The 18,546-nt window shown below is 46.3% G+C and overlaps 1 protein-coding gene across 4 annotated transcripts in view; it reads right to left on the bottom strand.

Moving 5' to 3' along the window:
- Positions 1-4,246: 4,246 nt before the first annotated feature.
- The window catches only part of PAFAH2 (platelet activating factor acetylhydrolase 2), a 59,287-nt gene continuing 44,987 nt past the window's right edge, over positions 4,247-18,546 (bottom strand). For all 4 annotated transcript variants that reach the window (XM_081057256.1, XM_081057257.1, XM_081057258.1 and 1 more), the window contains 3 exons: positions 17,477-17,647; positions 15,650-15,804; positions 4,247-8,673 (listed from right to left, as the gene is read on the bottom strand). In XM_081057256.1, coding sequence (XP_080913382.1) covers positions 8,579-8,673; positions 15,650-15,804; positions 17,477-17,647 — 421 coding nt within the window. In that variant the 3' untranslated portion in view covers positions 4,247-8,578. The remainder of the gene's footprint in view (positions 8,674-15,649; positions 15,805-17,476; positions 17,648-18,546) is intronic.

The raw sequence follows: 18,546 nt of genomic DNA, 5'->3' as shown, positions 1-18,546 counted from the left end.
GATCACTTGATTCGGGAGAAGCTAGCTGCCATGTCTTGAGCCGCAGTCCCCTGGAGCGCTCCACCTGTTGAGGAAGTGAGGCCTCCTGCCCACAGCCATGTGAATAAGCCAGCTTTGAAGTAGACCCTCACACCTTCAGATGACAGTATTCTCAGCTGACATTTTGATTGCAACCTCATGAGAGGCCTTAAGGCAGAGCCCCTCCTAAATTCCTGAGCCACAGACAGTGTGAGATAGTTTGTTGCTCTGAGCTGCTAAATTTTGGGATAATCATGCAGCAATAGGTAACTAACAAACAGTAAGCTCAAGTATATGACCCTCTATGAGACCTTTTTCCTCTGCTGAAGTTGAACTAATTCCCTTGTGCTACTTCTGAGCCTCATACATGCCCTACAACAGCTCTCATCACACGGGACCTGTGGACTTGCCTTTCTAGCTCTCTGGACTCTGTTCCATGAGGACGGGGCCAGCCATCCTACAGACTTCAATAAGTGCTTGTAGAATAAATGAACACACATGAGAACTGCCATTTGGGTAGATTCTCACTTTCTAGCCGGGCTTCTTCCCTACACAAAAACTCCAAGGTGTGGTTGCTGGAAATCGTGGATGTCATGATGAGTGGGTCCTGAGGATTTTCTCAACAATCCAATAAAACCCTGGTACCCATGGATGTATCTAAAGCATGGGACTGGAAGTCCGAAGTTCTGGACTTTAATTCAAGTTTGCCAACTACTTGTTGAAGTTCTCTGAGTTTTGGTTTCCTCATGGACCAAATGATATACGAGGTTTGACAATTAAGTTCGCAAACTTGTTGCAACGATGTCACTAACCTTTTTTTGATATCAGAGGGATTATTCATTATGAATTTGTACTAACTGGACAATTAGCCAAGTGTACTATTTGGAAGTGCTGAAAAGACTGTGTGAAAAAGTTAGACAACCTGAACTTGTCGCCAATAATTCATGGCTCTTGCATCATGACAATGCACCAGGGCACATGGCATTGTCTGTGAGGGAGTTTTTAGCCAGTAAACAAAGAACTGTATTGGAACACCCTCCCTGCTCACCTGATCTGGCCCCCAATGACTTCTTTGGGAAGATAAAGGAAATATTGAAAGAAAGACATTTTGATGACATTCAGGACATCAAAGGTAATACAATGACAGCTCTGATGGCCATTCCAGAAAGAGTTGCAAAATTGCTTTGAAAGGTGGACTAGGTGCTGGCGTCAGTGCATAGCTTCCCAAGGGGAGCACTTCGAAGGTGACTGTAGTGATATTCAGCAATGAGGTATGTAGCACTTTTTCTAGAAGTTCATTAACTTAATTGTCCGACCTCGTAAAAGCACTTCCAAGGCTAAATTTTAATGATTCTGTATTTTCAGATAGCAGATATTCTTGTTTTATAAAATAGGCTAATAGTTTTAAAACATAGCAAGGGTTCTCAAACTTTGCTGCATATGAGGAATACCCCTGGAGTCTCTCTCTTTCTCTCATCCCTGGGCCCACCCTAAACCTTCTGAATCAGCATCTCTGGATCACTGGAGACATGGCCAGAATTTACAATATGTAGGTTAGAGACTTAAAAAAATATTTCTGCCAGCTGGTTGACTCCATGGTTTATACAGTACTAATGGGTTTATTCCCTGAACTGCCACCTTTATGTGAGGTGAGTGGATGGATGGATGGATGGATGGATGGATGGATGGATGGATGGATGGATGGAGCCAGCCCATCTCTACCGGCAGAAAAGCAATTCAAGGTGTACTGTCAGGTCTCAGTCGAATCTTCAATAAAAATGACTCTTTGTATGACCCAACTGCTTAGGGCATTTACTGGAGAGCAAATTGTGGGTTGTTTTAGCTTACATAGGGTAAAGAACTGCTTTCTTCTGGTGAGATAGGAATGAACAGGAATTAAGAGCACTGGCTCTGGAACCCAGCAGTTTAGGTTCAAATCCTGGCTCCGGCACTTACATGCTGGGTGAATGAAGCTGGGCTAGCAAATCTTTCTGAACCTCACTTTACTGATCTGTTGAATGGGGTATAACACACACTATCTATACGAACATTGTTAGGATTAAATGTATTTACAATGTATGTAAAACACCTGGCACAGTATTTGGCACAGAATAAGCACTCATTAATTAGGAGCACACTATAGCAAAAGCAAAATATGGCACTTTTACTATTAATAGCAACATATAGTTTTCTAGTGCTTTGTAAACTACAAAGTGCTCTTACATCTTACACTGAACCCTCCGACCAAATATTGAAATGACACAGCAGACATTACTGAATCCATTTTATAGAAAAAGAAACTAAGGCTCAGAAGGGTTCACTGGCTCCAGATCAAATGGCAAAAATGTGTCAGTGTCTAGATTCAGACCTGGGTGTGATTCCAGGAAGATGAATAATTAGATGTGCACGCTTGGCAGGCATCTAGGGACCATCTGGCTTAGCAGGCTGAGGAGGGCCGTGTTTCGGAGCAGCTTTTTTTAGATGAAAGCAAGATGGGAAAAATACGCTGGCAAACTGCTTTGCCTCCTTCTCAACACTAGTGTGATTTGTGCTCCATTCTGCTCTCCTTCTAAGTCTCCACCGCTACAATTTCCAGGTATCTCAGTTTGCTCCAGCTGCCCTTGGATGCATTGTCACTGGCTCTGCCCTGGGCCCCACAGCTGGGATCTGAGAAAACCCAAAGGAAGAAGGGGCAGCTGGAGACTTCAGAGGGCTGGGCGAATACCAGCTGTTCCCAAGTCTGGCTGGGGAACAAGAAGCCTGCTGATGGGGGTCAGGGGGTGAGGGAGGAGGAGACACTGATCCCAGCTCCCCATGTCAGTCAACAGGAGGATGCTTTTCTATCCAACAGATGGGTCCTGCTCCTGGAATAATGTAATGAAGTGCACTACTAAAAATGGCACAGAATATATTTCTCTTGGGTGCAGGAAGTCAAGAGATCAAATGTTAGTTGAATTTAATCAAGAAGGCTTTCATAGAAGAGGTGGAACTAGAAATGGCCTAAAGGATGACCAGTATTTGGGTATACAGAAAGGAGGTTGGGAAGGGCCTGTAAGCAAGAAAACATCATGAGAAAGGGCATACATGTTTGGGGATGGGTGGCTACATTAAGGAGACTGTGGAAAAAGAAGAGAGCACGGGAAGAAACAAAAGGGCAGGAGAGGTGGGGCAAGACTAGACAGAATGAGGGGGTGAGATGCAATTCTACAGGAAAAAGGGAGTCCTGCAGATTCTTGACAACTCAAGTGACAGAGGCGAGAAATGCCAGAACAGAAGGGGCCTTAGGGATCAGCCAATTCAACAGCCACCACTCCATACCCCAGTGTATAGATAGGGAAACTGAAGTCATGAGAGGAAAAGCATACACAGGAGGTCACAGAGAGAGAGGGACTGCGGAACAAGAACCCAGGGCTCCAGGCAATCAGTTTGGTCCTCCTTCCATCAGACCACCTTGCCGGGCTGGTATTTTGATACAAAAATGGTGATTCAGGTACATCTGGCAGCAGAATGCAGAGGAAAAGAGATTATAGTCCAGGAAACTGTAAAACTGATTCTGTGGTGAGTGAATGGAGGGACTACATGAAATGAAATGGAAAGGATGGGCTGGGAGCAAGAACCACCACGAGAAGAAATAAAAGGACTTGGTAGGAAGTTGGATATGGCAGAGAGAGACAGAGCTGTGCAGAGCTAGTGCACAGACCATTCTCAGGCCTGGGGAGTTTCTTCTGAAGTCAGGGGGCACTTTAACCCCTGACCCCTGCCTCACAGGCAGCAGACAAAAATGAATGCAACTGCCTCTACTACAAATCCCTATCCTCAGGTCCTCTTCCCTTTGGCCCACCTCTATACAGACCTTCTCCTCTGATTCTCCCATTCAACATTTTAGGACTTTGGTTTACATCTGGTGCACAGACACGTGTTTGAATAATCAGGTGTGAAATTAAAACCCAAACCAGAACCTAAGTGTGTAGACTCTTCCTGGTGGTGAAGAGAGGCTGCAAGACTAGAACTATGATGTGGATTTTTGATTTCTGATGTGAAGGAGCAGGGAAATCAGAGCCAAGAGAATAGAGAAGCTGGAATAAGAACTTAGAGCAAGACCATCTGGAGCCATTCAGGACAAGGGCAAATTATACCTAACCTGATAGGTATGTAAGAAGGACCAAACAAGACTAGTAATAGCTAATGCTCATTAAACCCTTCGTACAGACACTGTGCTAAGTTCTTTACATGCATTATTTCATTTATTACAACTCTAAGAGGTAAATACTATGAGCACTTCCACTTTACAAATGAGAAAACTGAAGCTCATAGAAGCTAGTAAATTAGCAGAACGTCACAGGGATCGTGTTGGAACGGTCTGATTTCAGAGACCATGTCCTGAGTCCCTGAACTGCTTCCCTCATCTATCAAACCAACAGAGCCCCTGGCCCACAGAGGCCTCAGTGAAGCTTGGCTCTCCCGCAACCCACTTCTCAGTGGTGCTCAAGATATCATTGAATCTCAATATGGGTAGAAAGTGCTGGCGAATTTGACCTTGACCCCGTCTCTCATGAAATGACATTCCTCATACCCCGACAGTTTAAAGAGAGGGGGGAAGGTGCAAAAACAGTTACGTGTATTAGGCAGTGCGGCCCAGTGATAAAGAGTTCAGATTTGGATGCCTAAGTGCCAGCGTTACCAAATTCTTGCTGTGAGCACTTGATCAAATCACTCCTGTAAGACTGTTTCCTTATATGTACAATGAGGCTAATCCCCCTGACCTCGTGGGGTTGCTGTAAGAAGCAAACGAGATGATGCATGTAAAGCGCAGTCCCTGCCACAGTAAGGGTCTGTAACTGTTGGCTATCACGATGATCACCGTCGTCCTTGTCACTCTGCCGTGTAGCTGTGCCCAGGGATGCTTGGCCTTTGCCTCTGGCTGTGACGAAACAGACGGTTCCCAGTAAGGACTGGATCCTGAGTACAGAGTTGGGCCTCTGTCCCTCTGTCACTTTGCAGGCCCAGGGGTAAGTGGTGCCCCAGAAGAAAAGGGGGGGCAGATGAAGGTCCCCACAGGGCAAGACGTGAAGTTGGAGTCACCAACTGACATTTCAAGAGTCCAGTAGTCTTCTTGGGGAAGGACAAGGGGACAGCTGTGCGAGGACACACACAGGAAAGGAGTTTGGGGGCTGCGTTGGGGGCACAGCAGGGACCTAACCGGCATCAGCCTGATGCACCCAGGAAGTGGGAATAAGGAATCTCAATCCATCCTGTCTTCACTTATCTCCCTTCCTGACACACCATTCCCAGCACAGAAACTCCACAATATACCACTAGGAGGCCTCCCCGAGTATGGTTCTATAATGGGATGGAGAACAAGATGCAAAAGAAAGCCAAGACTTTGCTTTGGAAAGGAGTCACTAGAATGCAGTTTATCAGCATGTGCGAATAGGCAGGATTACCTTGCTTAGCCACAGGCCATTTACCTGGTGTCCTTCAATTCCCTGAAAACTTAAACCAAAAACCAGGATGAAGAACCAAAGGCCTTGAGACCCTTTCTGAGCAAAGGAAGGGGTACAAAATCTAAGCACTACTGAACATGCCTGATCTCATCTGATCTTGGAAGCTAAGCAGGGTTGGGCCCAGTTAGTACCTGGGAGACAAAATGTGAGCACTAAAGGCAGTACATTTTAGTTACAGGAAGAGTCCCTAAAGCCCTCTCAGGGACTACCTAGTTTTACGTTAGACAGTTGTAAGTAACATGGCTGATCAGACGTTGTAATTTGCAGAGAACAGGATGAACTGCTAGGTCCAGTAAAGGCAATGAAGAATAATGGCCACTGCTTGGCCACAAGGGGGACAACACAAACTACGAAAAGCAATCAAAGTAAGAGAACAGCTGCTATGTAGGGACCTTGTAGTGTAGGTACAAATAGCTACCTCCATCTTCACGGGCCAGAAGGTGCCATTGCTCTGACATGGGACCTGGTCACAGACATTTCGGCTCTCTTGGGATGGGATGGAATGTTAGGTATGGCCAGATGACTTGCTTTGGCCAGTGAAACGTGGATGGAAACAGTGTCACTTCTGGGCAGAAGCTTGAAGAGCTAGTGGGTGCTTACCAGGCTGTCTCCTAGCTCCACCATGGTGACTGGCAATGCTTTCCAGATTCCAGAGAGTGACAGCTCTGCCAGCCTGGATCCCAAGTGAGGATAAAAATGATGCAGAGGAGAGCCCCCAGCTGACCCACAAAGGACAAGTAGCATGGGCATGAAATAAACATCTGTTGTTTTGGGGGGAGTTGCTTATTACTACTATATAATCTAGTCTATCCTGACTGAAACATCCTAAAAGGTTAAATGAGGTCAGTTCACATTAAGAAGTGTGTGTGTTTTAGTAAATTACCACTCAAAACAGTCAATATTTTATCCATAATATGGAAAATTCACCTATGCCAATGTTGCCTGATAAATGAGTCATTACCAGAATAGGAACTGGATGGAGGAGAGATGGATCCAGTCTCCAAACAACTGCTTTCTCTAGGGGAGGTCCCAGTCTTTACTAAGTACACGTGCATCAGGTATGGGTCTAAGGTAGAAGCTGAGTCTCGTGCTAATGTTGCCAGAACCAGCATCTGCAGAACGAGCCCCAGGCATAAGGGGTGGCATTTGCTGGTTCTGAGTGCTGAGGGGCTCTGATCCCCAGTTTGGGGTTGGAAGGTTCTATTACATACCTGTATACACTCTCACATGAGACCCATCATGTGTTGTCAAGCAAGCCAACCACTTCAGGATGTAGTCTTTCTAAGCATATACAAACATTTATATAACTGACCTCACACTGGGCCAAGCAAGTTTCAGGATGACAAACATCTGGGTCATTTTCTCTGACCAATAGCACTTAAGCTAGAAAACAATAGCTACAGGGTAACTAGAAAAGTCTCGCACGTTTGCAAAGCAGGAAACATACTTTTAAATAACCCATGGGTTACACATCCCCTCACTTAATCCTCCTACCTGTACATAACGCAGACCCCACCTTAGAAATGCAGGGACTGAGGGGGGAAAGAGCATCATCTGCTCGGATTTACCCAGTTAATGGTGGTGCGACCGGGACTCACAACCAGGCTAAAGAACTCTAGCGCGCAAGGCTTTACTGATATTCTCCTTACACTACGTCTCACTCAAATTCAGGTCCTCCCAAGGTTCACAGCCTCCATGGGTCTCCTGTTCACCTCTTAGAAAGAACAGCTGTGCACAGGTAGGAGGGCTAGTCCGTTTGCTCGATGGCACTGGCCTTGGACCTGCTGTGTGGAGTCGCAGCTCCCTTTTGCTCTTGCCTCCCCTGGGAACCCCGACTCGGGCTGAGGTGAGAAATCTAGAGTGGGGGAGAGGTGTTTCTGGTTGATGCTCCCAGGCAGCTTTGAACTAGATCCCCAGGAAGACTTCCTTTCCTTTTAAAGTTTTGTGGGGTTTTTTTCCCCCACATGGGAACAAGTGGTAAGCGAACAAAGAAAGACAGAAGGAAAAGTTACTTCCAGATGGCTCCCCATCTTGCTCTAATGCAGATTAAATATAGGATATTCCAACATATCATTAGGCAAACATGAGTATTAATATCATTCATATTATAAATGGAACAGAATGAAAATTCAATCCAAATCTTGACTTAAATTTGGGGCTAGGGCCTCCGAGCCAGCAAACAGACAATTTACAGCACCCTGATTCTGAGCAAGTTGGCACCGCACAATGTCTGAGGTAAGAGGCAAGACCAGAGTGCTCCCAGGCCTCTCCAGGGGTGGCCTCCTAAACTCTAGCTACAAAACTACCCCTTGTGTGGCAAGAGCGTGTTCAATGCGCTACATAACACTGTTATTCTGTCTTCTCCATCTCAACCTACTTGTGTTGTTTCGATACCCAGGGCTTCTGAAGCCCCGTGCTGCAGCTCAGCTTCTCTTCCTATGCTAAGGACAATGCCTCCTGCCCTCCTCCATGGGCTCACAAGGATAACTCATGCCGACTAAGTGCCCAGTACTATGTTTCATGCATTGAGAAGACTTACAAATAAAGTCTGATGGTGGTCCGTATCCTACAAAGTTACCTAAGTGCTGAGAACTCACCAAGTGGCCCCGGGGAGGGAGAAGGCTGAGAGGTGGGAAGAGAGTGCGCCAGATTGGGTTAAAGGTCCTGAAGGTGGGAATTTCCACTCCCTCCTTCGGCTTCATTTCTTCCACTGTGAAGCCACACTGGCCCAAGATGAGGGAGCTGGTTAAAAGTGCCCAGTGCTCAGCTTGGAGATTGGGGGGCCCCCAGTACCACCGCATTGCTTGTTCCCCACACCATCAGGTCCCAGAAAGTCAGGGTGCCAGTCAGTAAATGATCCAAGTTCCACCATGAATTTAAGATTAATAAGTCCAAGATCAAAGTACCCCGTTGTCCAATCAGCAGTGAGATCACATCCTTTCCATCTGTGAAGAGGGGCCATGTCGACCACTTCCTGATAGGCGGCTATGGGTGTCCCTGAACAGGCCCCAAATGGGAACTCAGCTCAGTGACCTTTTACAAATGGCCAGTTGTGCCTAAAGGCTGGACAGATGGTGAGGGGCCCCTGGGATGAGCGATGGTCCAATGCCTTCAATGAGGTTGTTCCATTGGTCATAGTCTTCTTTCAGGTCTGAAAAAAACAGGAAGGTTGGGTAAATCGTTATAAGGTTAGAACAAAGTACCTACCATGGATTTTGTGGAACATTCTAGAGAGAGGAACACCTGGGATACTAAAAGGACTGCTCACAGTGGTTGTGAGGGTGGTAGCAGTAATAACTATTACGTTGATGCAAAGGTAATTGCGGTTTTTGCAATTATTTTTAACCTTTTAAACTGCAATTACTTTTGCACCAACCTAATACTATTCATTCAATGTCTTTATAAATGTGCTTTATAAATCACTTGTTTAATCCACAATAATTCAATAATGATAATAACAACAAAAAGTAATATTTATTGAAGGGGTAATTCATTCTAGGAGCTGCGCTACACATGTACTGTTTCATTTAATTTTCATAATATCCCTCTGAGCTAAGTGTTATTAACCCTATTTTACAGTTGAGGAAACTGAGGCTCAAAGAAGCTATCTGATTTGCCCAAGGTCATTACAGCTGGGAAGTGGTAGAGGGAGAATTCAAACCTTGGTCAGAAAGGATGAGAAAATGGAAAGCCTACTTCCAGGCTCCGGGAGGCTGCTGAGCAAGAGGAGGTCCTCCGCACGCCAGGCAGTGGATGGAAATCCAGGGCCACCTCAGCGAAGGGCAGAAGGAGGAGTGGCGACATCATGAAGCAGCATAACACCGGGTATGATTCAAGAGAGGGCCCTGGGATCATGGGCAGATGGGTCTAACCATCTGCCATTCTGACTGGTAAGAACAGTCAGGAAGGGTCCAAGGCCTCAGGCCGAGGGAGTAGAGCACAGATGAGCAGGCAAATGGGGTCCTTGTTGAAAACAAAGAAAACCTGGGACAGAAGGCAGGGACCATCTCCCACACCTGAGGATCCCAGTGCCCTGCCAAGAACCTGGCATGGAATAGGTCCTCGACAAATAAATGCTACATATGCATTAATTCAAAAAGCACTGAGCAGGCCCACGATGTGTCCCAGTGTGTTCTTGGTGCTGAAAGGTTATCCACAAACAAACAGATATCCCCATCCTCACAGAGCTCACAACCTAGTCGGCAGAGGTAACAATAAACATAACAAACTATATAGAACATGAAAAGGTGATAAGTGCTATGGAAAAACAAAAAAAAAAAAACGACAGAGCCAGATAAGAAGCAGCGGTGGTGGCTGGGGGAATAGGGATGAGAGGAGGTGGGGAACGTACAATGTTATTTTTGTTTGTTTGTTTTTAAAGATTTTAGTGTGGAAGAGGAACAGGACTTTATTTAATGTTTTAAAAAGGCTGGTCAGGTGAGCCTCACTGGAAAGGGCAAAGATTTGAGCCAAGACTTGAAAGAGGTGGGAGTGAGCCACGGGACTTTATAGGAAGAAAGTTCCAGGCCGTGGGAGCAGCAGTGCAATGGCCTGAAGCCAAGCATGCCTGGAGTGTGGGAGGCCTGTGCAGCAAAAGTGAAGCAGGCCGGGGAAGAGCAGCAGGAGAGGTCAGGAGGGATGGGAGGACCTCAACACATAGGCCCAGCGAGACAATGGGCGTCGGCTGTGACACTCAGAGAAATGGGGAGTCACTGGAGGAGCCTGAGCAGAGGACAGACAGGATCTGACTTACTTTCTAACAGGATCACTCTGGCTGTCCTGTTAAGGAAAGACTGTGCACAAGTATTTAAGATCTTGCTTCTCAGCACTGTCATCAGTTTGGCTCAAATAAATTCTTATAAAAATTCTAAAAGAAAAAAAAAGACTGTAGGAAGGCAGGGCTGGGAATAGGGAGATCAGTTAGGAAACTAATACAGTAATTTAGGTGACAGATGACGTGGACAGGGTGGTAGCTGTGAGATGATGACAAGTGATTAGAATCCACATATACTTTGACGGTAGAGCCAATAGGATATTCTGAGGGACTGATGGGAGGTGTAAGAGAAGAGACGCGAAGGACGACTCTGGCTTGAGTAACCAGAAGGATGGAGTTACTATTAGTTGAGAAGGGAAAGACTGCTGTTGAAATCGTTTTTGCTTGTGAGGTCTATTAGATATTGAGTCGCAGGTTACATAGATCCAGTGTTCATCGGAGAAATGAAACTGGAGCTATAAACTGGGAAGTTGTCAGCATGGAGATGGTATGTGAAGCCATGAGACCAGATGACATTAGGGCATACAGATACAGAAGAGGTCCAAGCACTGAGCCTTGGAAGCAGCAAAGGAGACCGAGGAGGAGCAGATGCTGGGATAGGAGAAGAGCCCCAGTGTGGTATCTTGGACCCCTGTCTTACTTAACAGGGTTTCACAGAGGACGGCATCATCTATTCTGTCAGAAGCTGCTGAGAGTCCCAGTGAGAGGAGGAACAAGAACTGACCACTGGATTGAGCACTTTGAAGGTCAAGGTCCCTGGTGACCTTGACAAAAGGAGTTGTCATGGAGAACTGGGATACAAAAGCCTGACTGGAGGGGGTTGAAGAGTAACCAGGAAGATAAAAATCAGGGAAAGTAAAGCTAGCCATTCATTTGAGGAGTTTTGCAGTTTTGGGGAACAGGAAAATGGGGTGGTAACTGATGGAGTCAAAAGATATTGTTTAAGAGAAATTTCAGCATGAAATGAGTAGAGAGGGAAAAACTGATGACCTAAGGTAAAGAGAAAAGAATTGCTGGCACCGCCATCTGGAGCAGACCAAAAGGGATGAAATCTAGCGTGTGGGTGGAGGGGCTGGCCTGAGTTGGATAACTCAGTAGGAAACTCTAGGAACCAGACAGAAAGCTGAGTATATGCACGAAGGCGGGCTGATGGAGTGTTGGGACTCCGAGGAAAAACTGACTGCTTCCTTTTTCTTGGTGAAGTGGGAGGCAAAGTTAATCAGCCGAGAGACAGGAAAGGGGAGGTGTTAGAGGTTTGAAGAGAAAGGAGAAAGTGTGACAGTCTTCCAGGAGAGTGGAAGAGAGGCAGAATAGGTAAAGACAGGAGCTGTATGTACTTAGTATGAAAGAAGCACCAATATTCTCAGTGGAAGATAATATGTCTGTCTGCAGAATATGTGCTCTCAGAGGTATTTTTAAGGAGGGGTGAGAGGTTCAGCTGAGCTACTTATAACCTATTTTAGTGTCCCATGTGACAATGTACTGTGTGGCCATCAAAAAGCTTTTCTCTCTTTGCAAAGCTAGTTAGTTAACCCAAGCAGAGAGCCTTTGACTTTTTTCAGACTTTGTCCTATCTCTTATCTCTTGGATATTGCAAAAGCCTCCTACCTGGGCTCTCTGCCTTTCATCTTGCCCCATCTCGCCCATCCTCCAAGTAACCAGAATGCAAACACAAGTCTAATCAAGACATTCCACTGCTGAGAACCCACCATGGACTCTCACAGCCAATGGAATAAAATTCAAACTTATTTCAGCAAATACATGGGCTTCTAGATCTGGCTTCTGCCCATTTTTCTACCTTCATCTTCTAACAATTCACTATCCTAAACTCCAGATACACTAAACAGTTTTTCAGAACTGACCAGGCCCACACGAGCCTCTGTGCCTTCTGTCTAGAAGACCCTTGCCCTTCCTTGCCTGGTGAACCCTACTCGTCTGTTAAGACTAAAGACAAGCATCGCGTTGTCCAGGCGGCCTCCTTTCCTGGTGGTCCTTTCCTTCCGGTCTGAGTTAGAGGCCTGTCCTCTGTCTCCCGGACTGAGCACTTCCCTTGGTGGTCAGAGTCACTGTCAGAACAGTAGAGCAATTAGCACCTGGGCTTTGGAATCAGACAGCCAGGGCTGCATTCTGGCTTTGCCACTTACTCCCCAGATAACCGTGAACAAATCATTTAGATGCTCTAAGATTTAGTATCCTCATCTGTAAAATGTAGTAACAAAAGTACCTACTAGAAAAGGCCGTCTTCAGGATTCCACATGACGATGCATCTAAAGTACTTACCAGAAGGCCTGGCATAAAGCAAGCCCTCAATACTCTTCCTACAGTCTAAGACTCTGCTGCCTTCCATCTCCTCTTCTGCGTGTCTCCAGTAATGAGCCCCTGAGCTCAACAGACATTGCTACTAACGGGAGCCCAATCATGCTATGGTGGGCTCCCCAGTCGTCTTCAGCTCTCACCTAATGATTCGGTGCTTAAGAGGAAACAGGGAAACTGGGCTGAGGACCATGTAGTCAGACTCCTTTAAAGTCTGGAGACATGGACCCATTCTTCTCCTACCGAGTGATAAGAATGATGCCCTAAGGTCTCTATTCACCCTAAAGTCTCTAATAATGGGCTGGAATAATGGCTCATGATAATCAAGATGCAATGAACAGGCATAAATATAAAAATGCAAATTTAGGGCCGGCCCGGTGGCTCAGGCGGTTAGTGTTCTGTGCTCCTAACTCCGAAGGCTGCAGGTTCGATTTCCACATGGGCCAGTGGGTTCTCAACCACAAGGTTGCTGGTTCAACTCCTCGAGTCCCACAAGGGATGGTGGGCTCTGCCACCTGCAACTAAGATTGAACACGGCACCTTGAGCTAAGCTGCCTTCCAGATGGCTCAGTTGGTTGGAGCGCAGGCTCTCAACCACAAGGTTGCCAGTTCAATTTCTCGAGTCCCGCAAGAGATGGTGGGCTGCGCCCCCTGCAACTAGAAATGGCAACTGGACCTGGAGCTGAGCTGCGCGCTCCCCAACTAAGACTGAAAGGACAACAACTTGAAGCTGAGCGGCACCCTCCACAACTAAGATTGAAAGGACAACAACTTGACTTGGAAAAAAGGCCTGGAAGTACATACTGTTCCCCAATAAAGTCCTGTTCCCCTTCACCAGTAAAATCTTTTTTAAAAAAAATCTATAAAAAAATGCAAATTTAGGTTAAATAAGTCAATACATTCCTAATAGGACAGATTTGTTTAAAAATCAAACTCAACCCAAACCAAGTTTGTTAGGCACTTGCAGGAAATGGTAATGCACCCAGGTCATCCAACTAGAAGTCTAGTGTCCAGAGCCTGGAGGCGACGTCCTACTGTACCAGCCAATGATCAGACCATACCTAGCAAGTCGTGTTTGAGTCAGGGCATCGCACATTAAAAGGTGCAGCGACTGGCAGTGCATCCAAAGGTGATAATAAATGGCAACATGGGAAACTAAGGGGAACAGGTGGAGGTACCACAGACATACAGCTAAATGGACACTCAGACAGCACACTATAGATGACTCAAAAATCTGAAGAGCTGCCATGTGCAAGGGGTCTGAGGCTTCTCTAGGTAGCTCTTGAGGGGATAACCGGGCAAGTTGGGAGAGTTACACAGTATCAGCTCTTGGTCTTAGGTTAGTGTGAGGTCAAACCTTAGAAAACCAGGCCAGCCTGGCTCCTTTCTGAAGGAAAGTGCCCTACACACAGCACCTGCTGCGGGATCAGCCTGGTGCAGAAAATGGCAGCCTACTCCATTCTGATCAAGAGAGCTCCAGGCCTAGGTTGGGCAGTGGCCTCCAGTGTTTTGGCAGGTAAGGATGAGCTGGGACAATCAAGTTGTCTGTCTTGGGAATCTGGCCTAAGAAATCCAAGAAAATGTGGCCGTGAGCAGTGGGAGCTGAAGATGAAAGGCTGCCACAAGGGAGAGAGAACAAACCTAGAGTGGCCCATGCCGACCGAAGTTACGAAGAAGCAAGAACTATGAATAAGCAGATGCTATCAGCAAGAGAAAACACCACGGAGGAGAAAAAGGAAAGTGCGGGCCAGAGCAAGGAGAACCCGAGATGTCACGAGAGGAAGAGAGGGAGCGACTGAGCCTATGACAGAGACAGACAGAGAAGGCGGTCCCGTGCACTACCTTGCTTCCTATTGCTTTTCACTGCCCACTGGCAAGGTGTACTTTCATAAACAACCCCCCTTTCCCTTGAAGTAAAGTTGTGAATCTTTCTAGTCCTTGTAACCAAAAAAAGCGTAATTAGAATATCAGCTCTTAAAACCACTCAAGTTTCCAGTGGTGGCCAGGGCTGACCCTGACTCGTGGCAGTGCACGCTCCACGCTGCCTGACTGTGGGGCAGGGAAGACATGAGAGGAGATCTCCCACGTTGGTAGGAGGCGGGACCAACGACCTCCACAGGCCTTGCCTCTCGGCTGGTTTGTGATTTATGATACTTGTCAGAACCCTGCCACGCTTTGTTTTTTAAAAGCACTTCTACAAATTTAGCCCATTTATCATTATATCCTCCTCCACAACACAGATAAGGTAAGTGATAATGCGTTAGGACAGAGGTAGTGGAGGAGGGAGAGATGAATGTTGCGTGTACAGTGCAGAAACCGAGGTTCAGAGAAGTTAAATGATGAGGTCAAGGTCAGCCAGGCAGCAAGAGCCAGAGTCAGGACCCTCCAACTTGCAGCTAAGTATTCTTTCTATAACTCTAGGTGACCCCTTGTCATGCAGGGCGACAGGCGGGGGTCTCTTCTGGGATCTCTAGTCCTGCTCCCCACATAAGAACACAGGACATGGTGAGGCCAAAAAGGAACACGCACGGAGCCATAGACAGGGGAGTCAAAGCACTATATTCTTGTTGGCTGCTGGGTTGGAGACATAGGAAGCAGGAGCCCCATGATCCGCAACCTGCCATCCACTTCTCTCTGCCAATCTACCTCACTTGCTAGCTGCAATCCGCCGTGCTAACTGCAATCCGCTCTTGCTAGCTCAGCCACTATCTTCTTGCTAGCCCCCATTTCTCCCTCTGCTAGCGTAGCCACAGCAGTTATATTAGTGGCCAGTGGCTCACTGGTTACAGCTGACGGCCAACTAGCCACAGCTGATGGTCATCCAATCACAGTTGATGGCCATTTACTACCTGAGCCAGCACCTTTCCATGTGAGGCCGAGAGCCTGGAAACTGCACTCCTGGCTCTGTCCCCACACCCCTTCACTCAGGTTTGCCTTCTGCCATAAATCTCCCTGATCTGAGATGTGTCAGTATGGACCATTGTGGACGGAAATCTAAGGCAGTCCACAGCTGCCCCACAAGCTCCAGTTCTCTCCTTACCAAGGTGCTTCTGCAGGAAGGCCAACATGGCCCGCACCACAATCTCCTGGCCTTCATAGGGGTCCAAGCTCCCACAGTTTTGAGAGGAGAAAAGTTTACCAATCCAGTGACCAGCCACAAAGGCAAAGTCACTTTGACTCCGATGAACAGAACCCCTAGAGGAAAAGAAAAACAAGTAATTGGTAGGGGTCTGGAAGCTAGGGCACACAAGTATTTGGTAAGCACCTATTACGTGCAAGGTACTTTACATGGATTACCTCAGTTTTCCCAGTCTTGTAAGGGAAGTGTTTTCCCTTGGACGGAATCAGAGGAGAGAAATGATCTGCCCAAGGTCACACATCTAGTCAGGGAGGGAGTTAGGATTTGAACACAGGTGAGCCTGCCTTCCAAGCTGCCTCAACTCCTAGACCACGATGCCTGCCAGTGCAGGGAAAAGGCTGAGTTAGCCGGAGTGGGGACAGGGGCAAGGAAGCAAGGTCTGCAGCACCTGCCATTCATTCCTATGTTATCATAAACTGTTACACCATGGCTTTCACCCAATGACTTCCAAATATTCACAAAACATATCAGCTCCTTTCTTCAGAACTGTACACAAAGTAAATAGGAAAAAGGAATCACCTGCCTTTACTTAAGTAATCAGAAAAGTGAGGCCAAGGGCTTATTAAAAAAGATTTCTGGGTTAGAATTTAAGTCCTTTGACATCAAATACATTTAATTCAAAGGTGAAATTCTCACTAGGTTAATTTTGGCCTAAATTACTTATCACTAAAGTTACTAGTCAATTCAATGAGGAAAGGAAAATCTAAATGCTAAACTTTGCTTGACAGCATGCAAAAATAAATGGATTTTAAAATGTGTATTATTTAAGGCACATGAAAAAGTATAAAGAATATAATGGATACTTGAGTGTCCAGCACTCAGTTTAAAAAATCATGCATTACCAATAGTTAAAACCCATTGTGTACCCCTTCCCAACTGCTCTCACCTCCCTTCCTTCCAGGGGTCACAATTATCCTGAATCTGACTGGCTTGGAGAAACTTGCAGGCAGTCTCCTGCTGCCATGAAACCAAAATGAAAGGAGAGGGCCTTGGCCCCGAGAAGAGAACAGGGCCAAGATGAGGAAGGGACAAAGCTGCTAATACTGAGTGGACCCCTCACCTTCAACTACGTGAGTGGTTCCAAGGGACCTTGGCATGCAGTTACTCGTTGTTTTGCTGAAATAGGACCTAGGTCCCATGAAGCATGTGTGTTGTTGGGCTTGGATGTAGGACAGGAGCAAATCAGAGTCTTGTCAGTGAGCTTTCAGCCCTGCACCTGGAGCTCTAGGCCACTTCCTACGCACAATACATTTCTTAGTCCCTCAAAGATTTTCTGTGAAAAAATGGCTTCTGAAAGAAAACTATGTGATGTGCTGGAGATGAAAGTACAGAGCATGTGGTTTCTCTCAGCCAGAATACAGATGGTTTATGGAGGATACCTGAATTTAGGTACCAATGAAGGTCTCTGGAAATCTATCTCATGAATGTCCACCACTCCTTAAAATACCCAATAAAATTGTCAAATGAGGTGAGAGGTTTCTGGAGTCCACCCAGACCTATATGTCTTCCTCTCCAACACACAAGCCCTTTTCCAGAAAGCAACAGGTAAATCCTGTCACAAAGTCATAGACTACTGGGAGAAAAATCCACTGCATATGGAGCTAAGTGGAGAAGGACAAGTATGAAATTCTAAAGGAATTAAGATTTTGAAATTCAGGTATTCTGTTAATAGGGAGAATGTCTGGATAATTTAAGAGTAGTTAAAGGTAATTAAGAACAATTACTCACAGGACAGTTATGATCCTGGATTGCTCATGCCGGGCACATATCTTCTTCATCAAGCTGACACTCTCCATTGTCTGGAATTTCTCAGCATTGATGAAGAATACAGGGCCCCGGGCCTTTGGATAAAAGTCACGCTCCAGAGGAAACATCCAAGCATCCAGAGCCACAGCACACCTGGAACAGAACCAGACGTTTGAAACTACCATGCAGAAACAGAGGCAAGGGCAGCTATGGCAACGGGGGAAGAAGTAGCGCTCTTCCCTTCACTGGGGCGAAGGCTCAGAAAGCCAGGAAGGGGGTACTAGGGCCCACACCTTTCAGTTAGGATCTTGGATAGAGATCACCTTTACCTGTCGCCAAAGATCCTTCTAGATTTTAACCGCACTGACAGCAAGGCTCAGACCTTCTCCTTCTCCTGGATCTACTCTCAAGCAGCTGACTTCAGTTACACAGGATGGCACTTCATACATTTAATCATTCATTCATTCAACATTCATTGAGTACCTATGTGCTTGGCCCTGTGCTCTGGACAGAGATAAATGACAGTTCTTGCTCTCAAGTCTAGAAGGGGAGACAGAACAGACAAGGTACCAAAGTATAGCTTAGCACCCTAATTACACAAGTTGCTATGTAAGCCCAAAGCATACACGGCAAGAACGCCCTGGCTAGTTTGTCAAGCTGTAATCTCTGAGATGGCAACACTAAGGCCCTAAGACAAGCCGCTCCTTGCCCCAAATGTTCCTCCAGTTTTCTCCATCTCAGTAAAGGACCATCATCGTCCACGCAAATGATGAATACACAAGTGAAAAACCTTGATTCCTCTCTCTCTTCATCTCATATATGACGTAGTCCTGAAAATTCTAAAACATATCCTGACTCCCTTCAATTCTCCTCCCCACTACTTCCATCCTAATGCAAATCCATCGCCTCTCACCTTGACTCTGAAAGAGCCTCCCCTTAACTAGGCTCCTTGTTTTCAGTCTGGTCCTACTACAATCCACTCTTCCCACAGTAGCCTGAGGGATGTTTTTAAATGTAGGTAAGATTTTTCTCTCCTTAAAATCCTTCAGTGC

This window comes from Rhinolophus hipposideros, assembly GCF_964194185.1.
Source record: "Rhinolophus hipposideros genome assembly, chromosome: 8".
Lineage (NCBI taxonomy): Eukaryota > Metazoa > Chordata > Mammalia > Chiroptera > Rhinolophidae > Rhinolophus > Rhinolophus hipposideros.
This window is presented reverse-complemented; position numbering and strand designations above follow the sequence as displayed.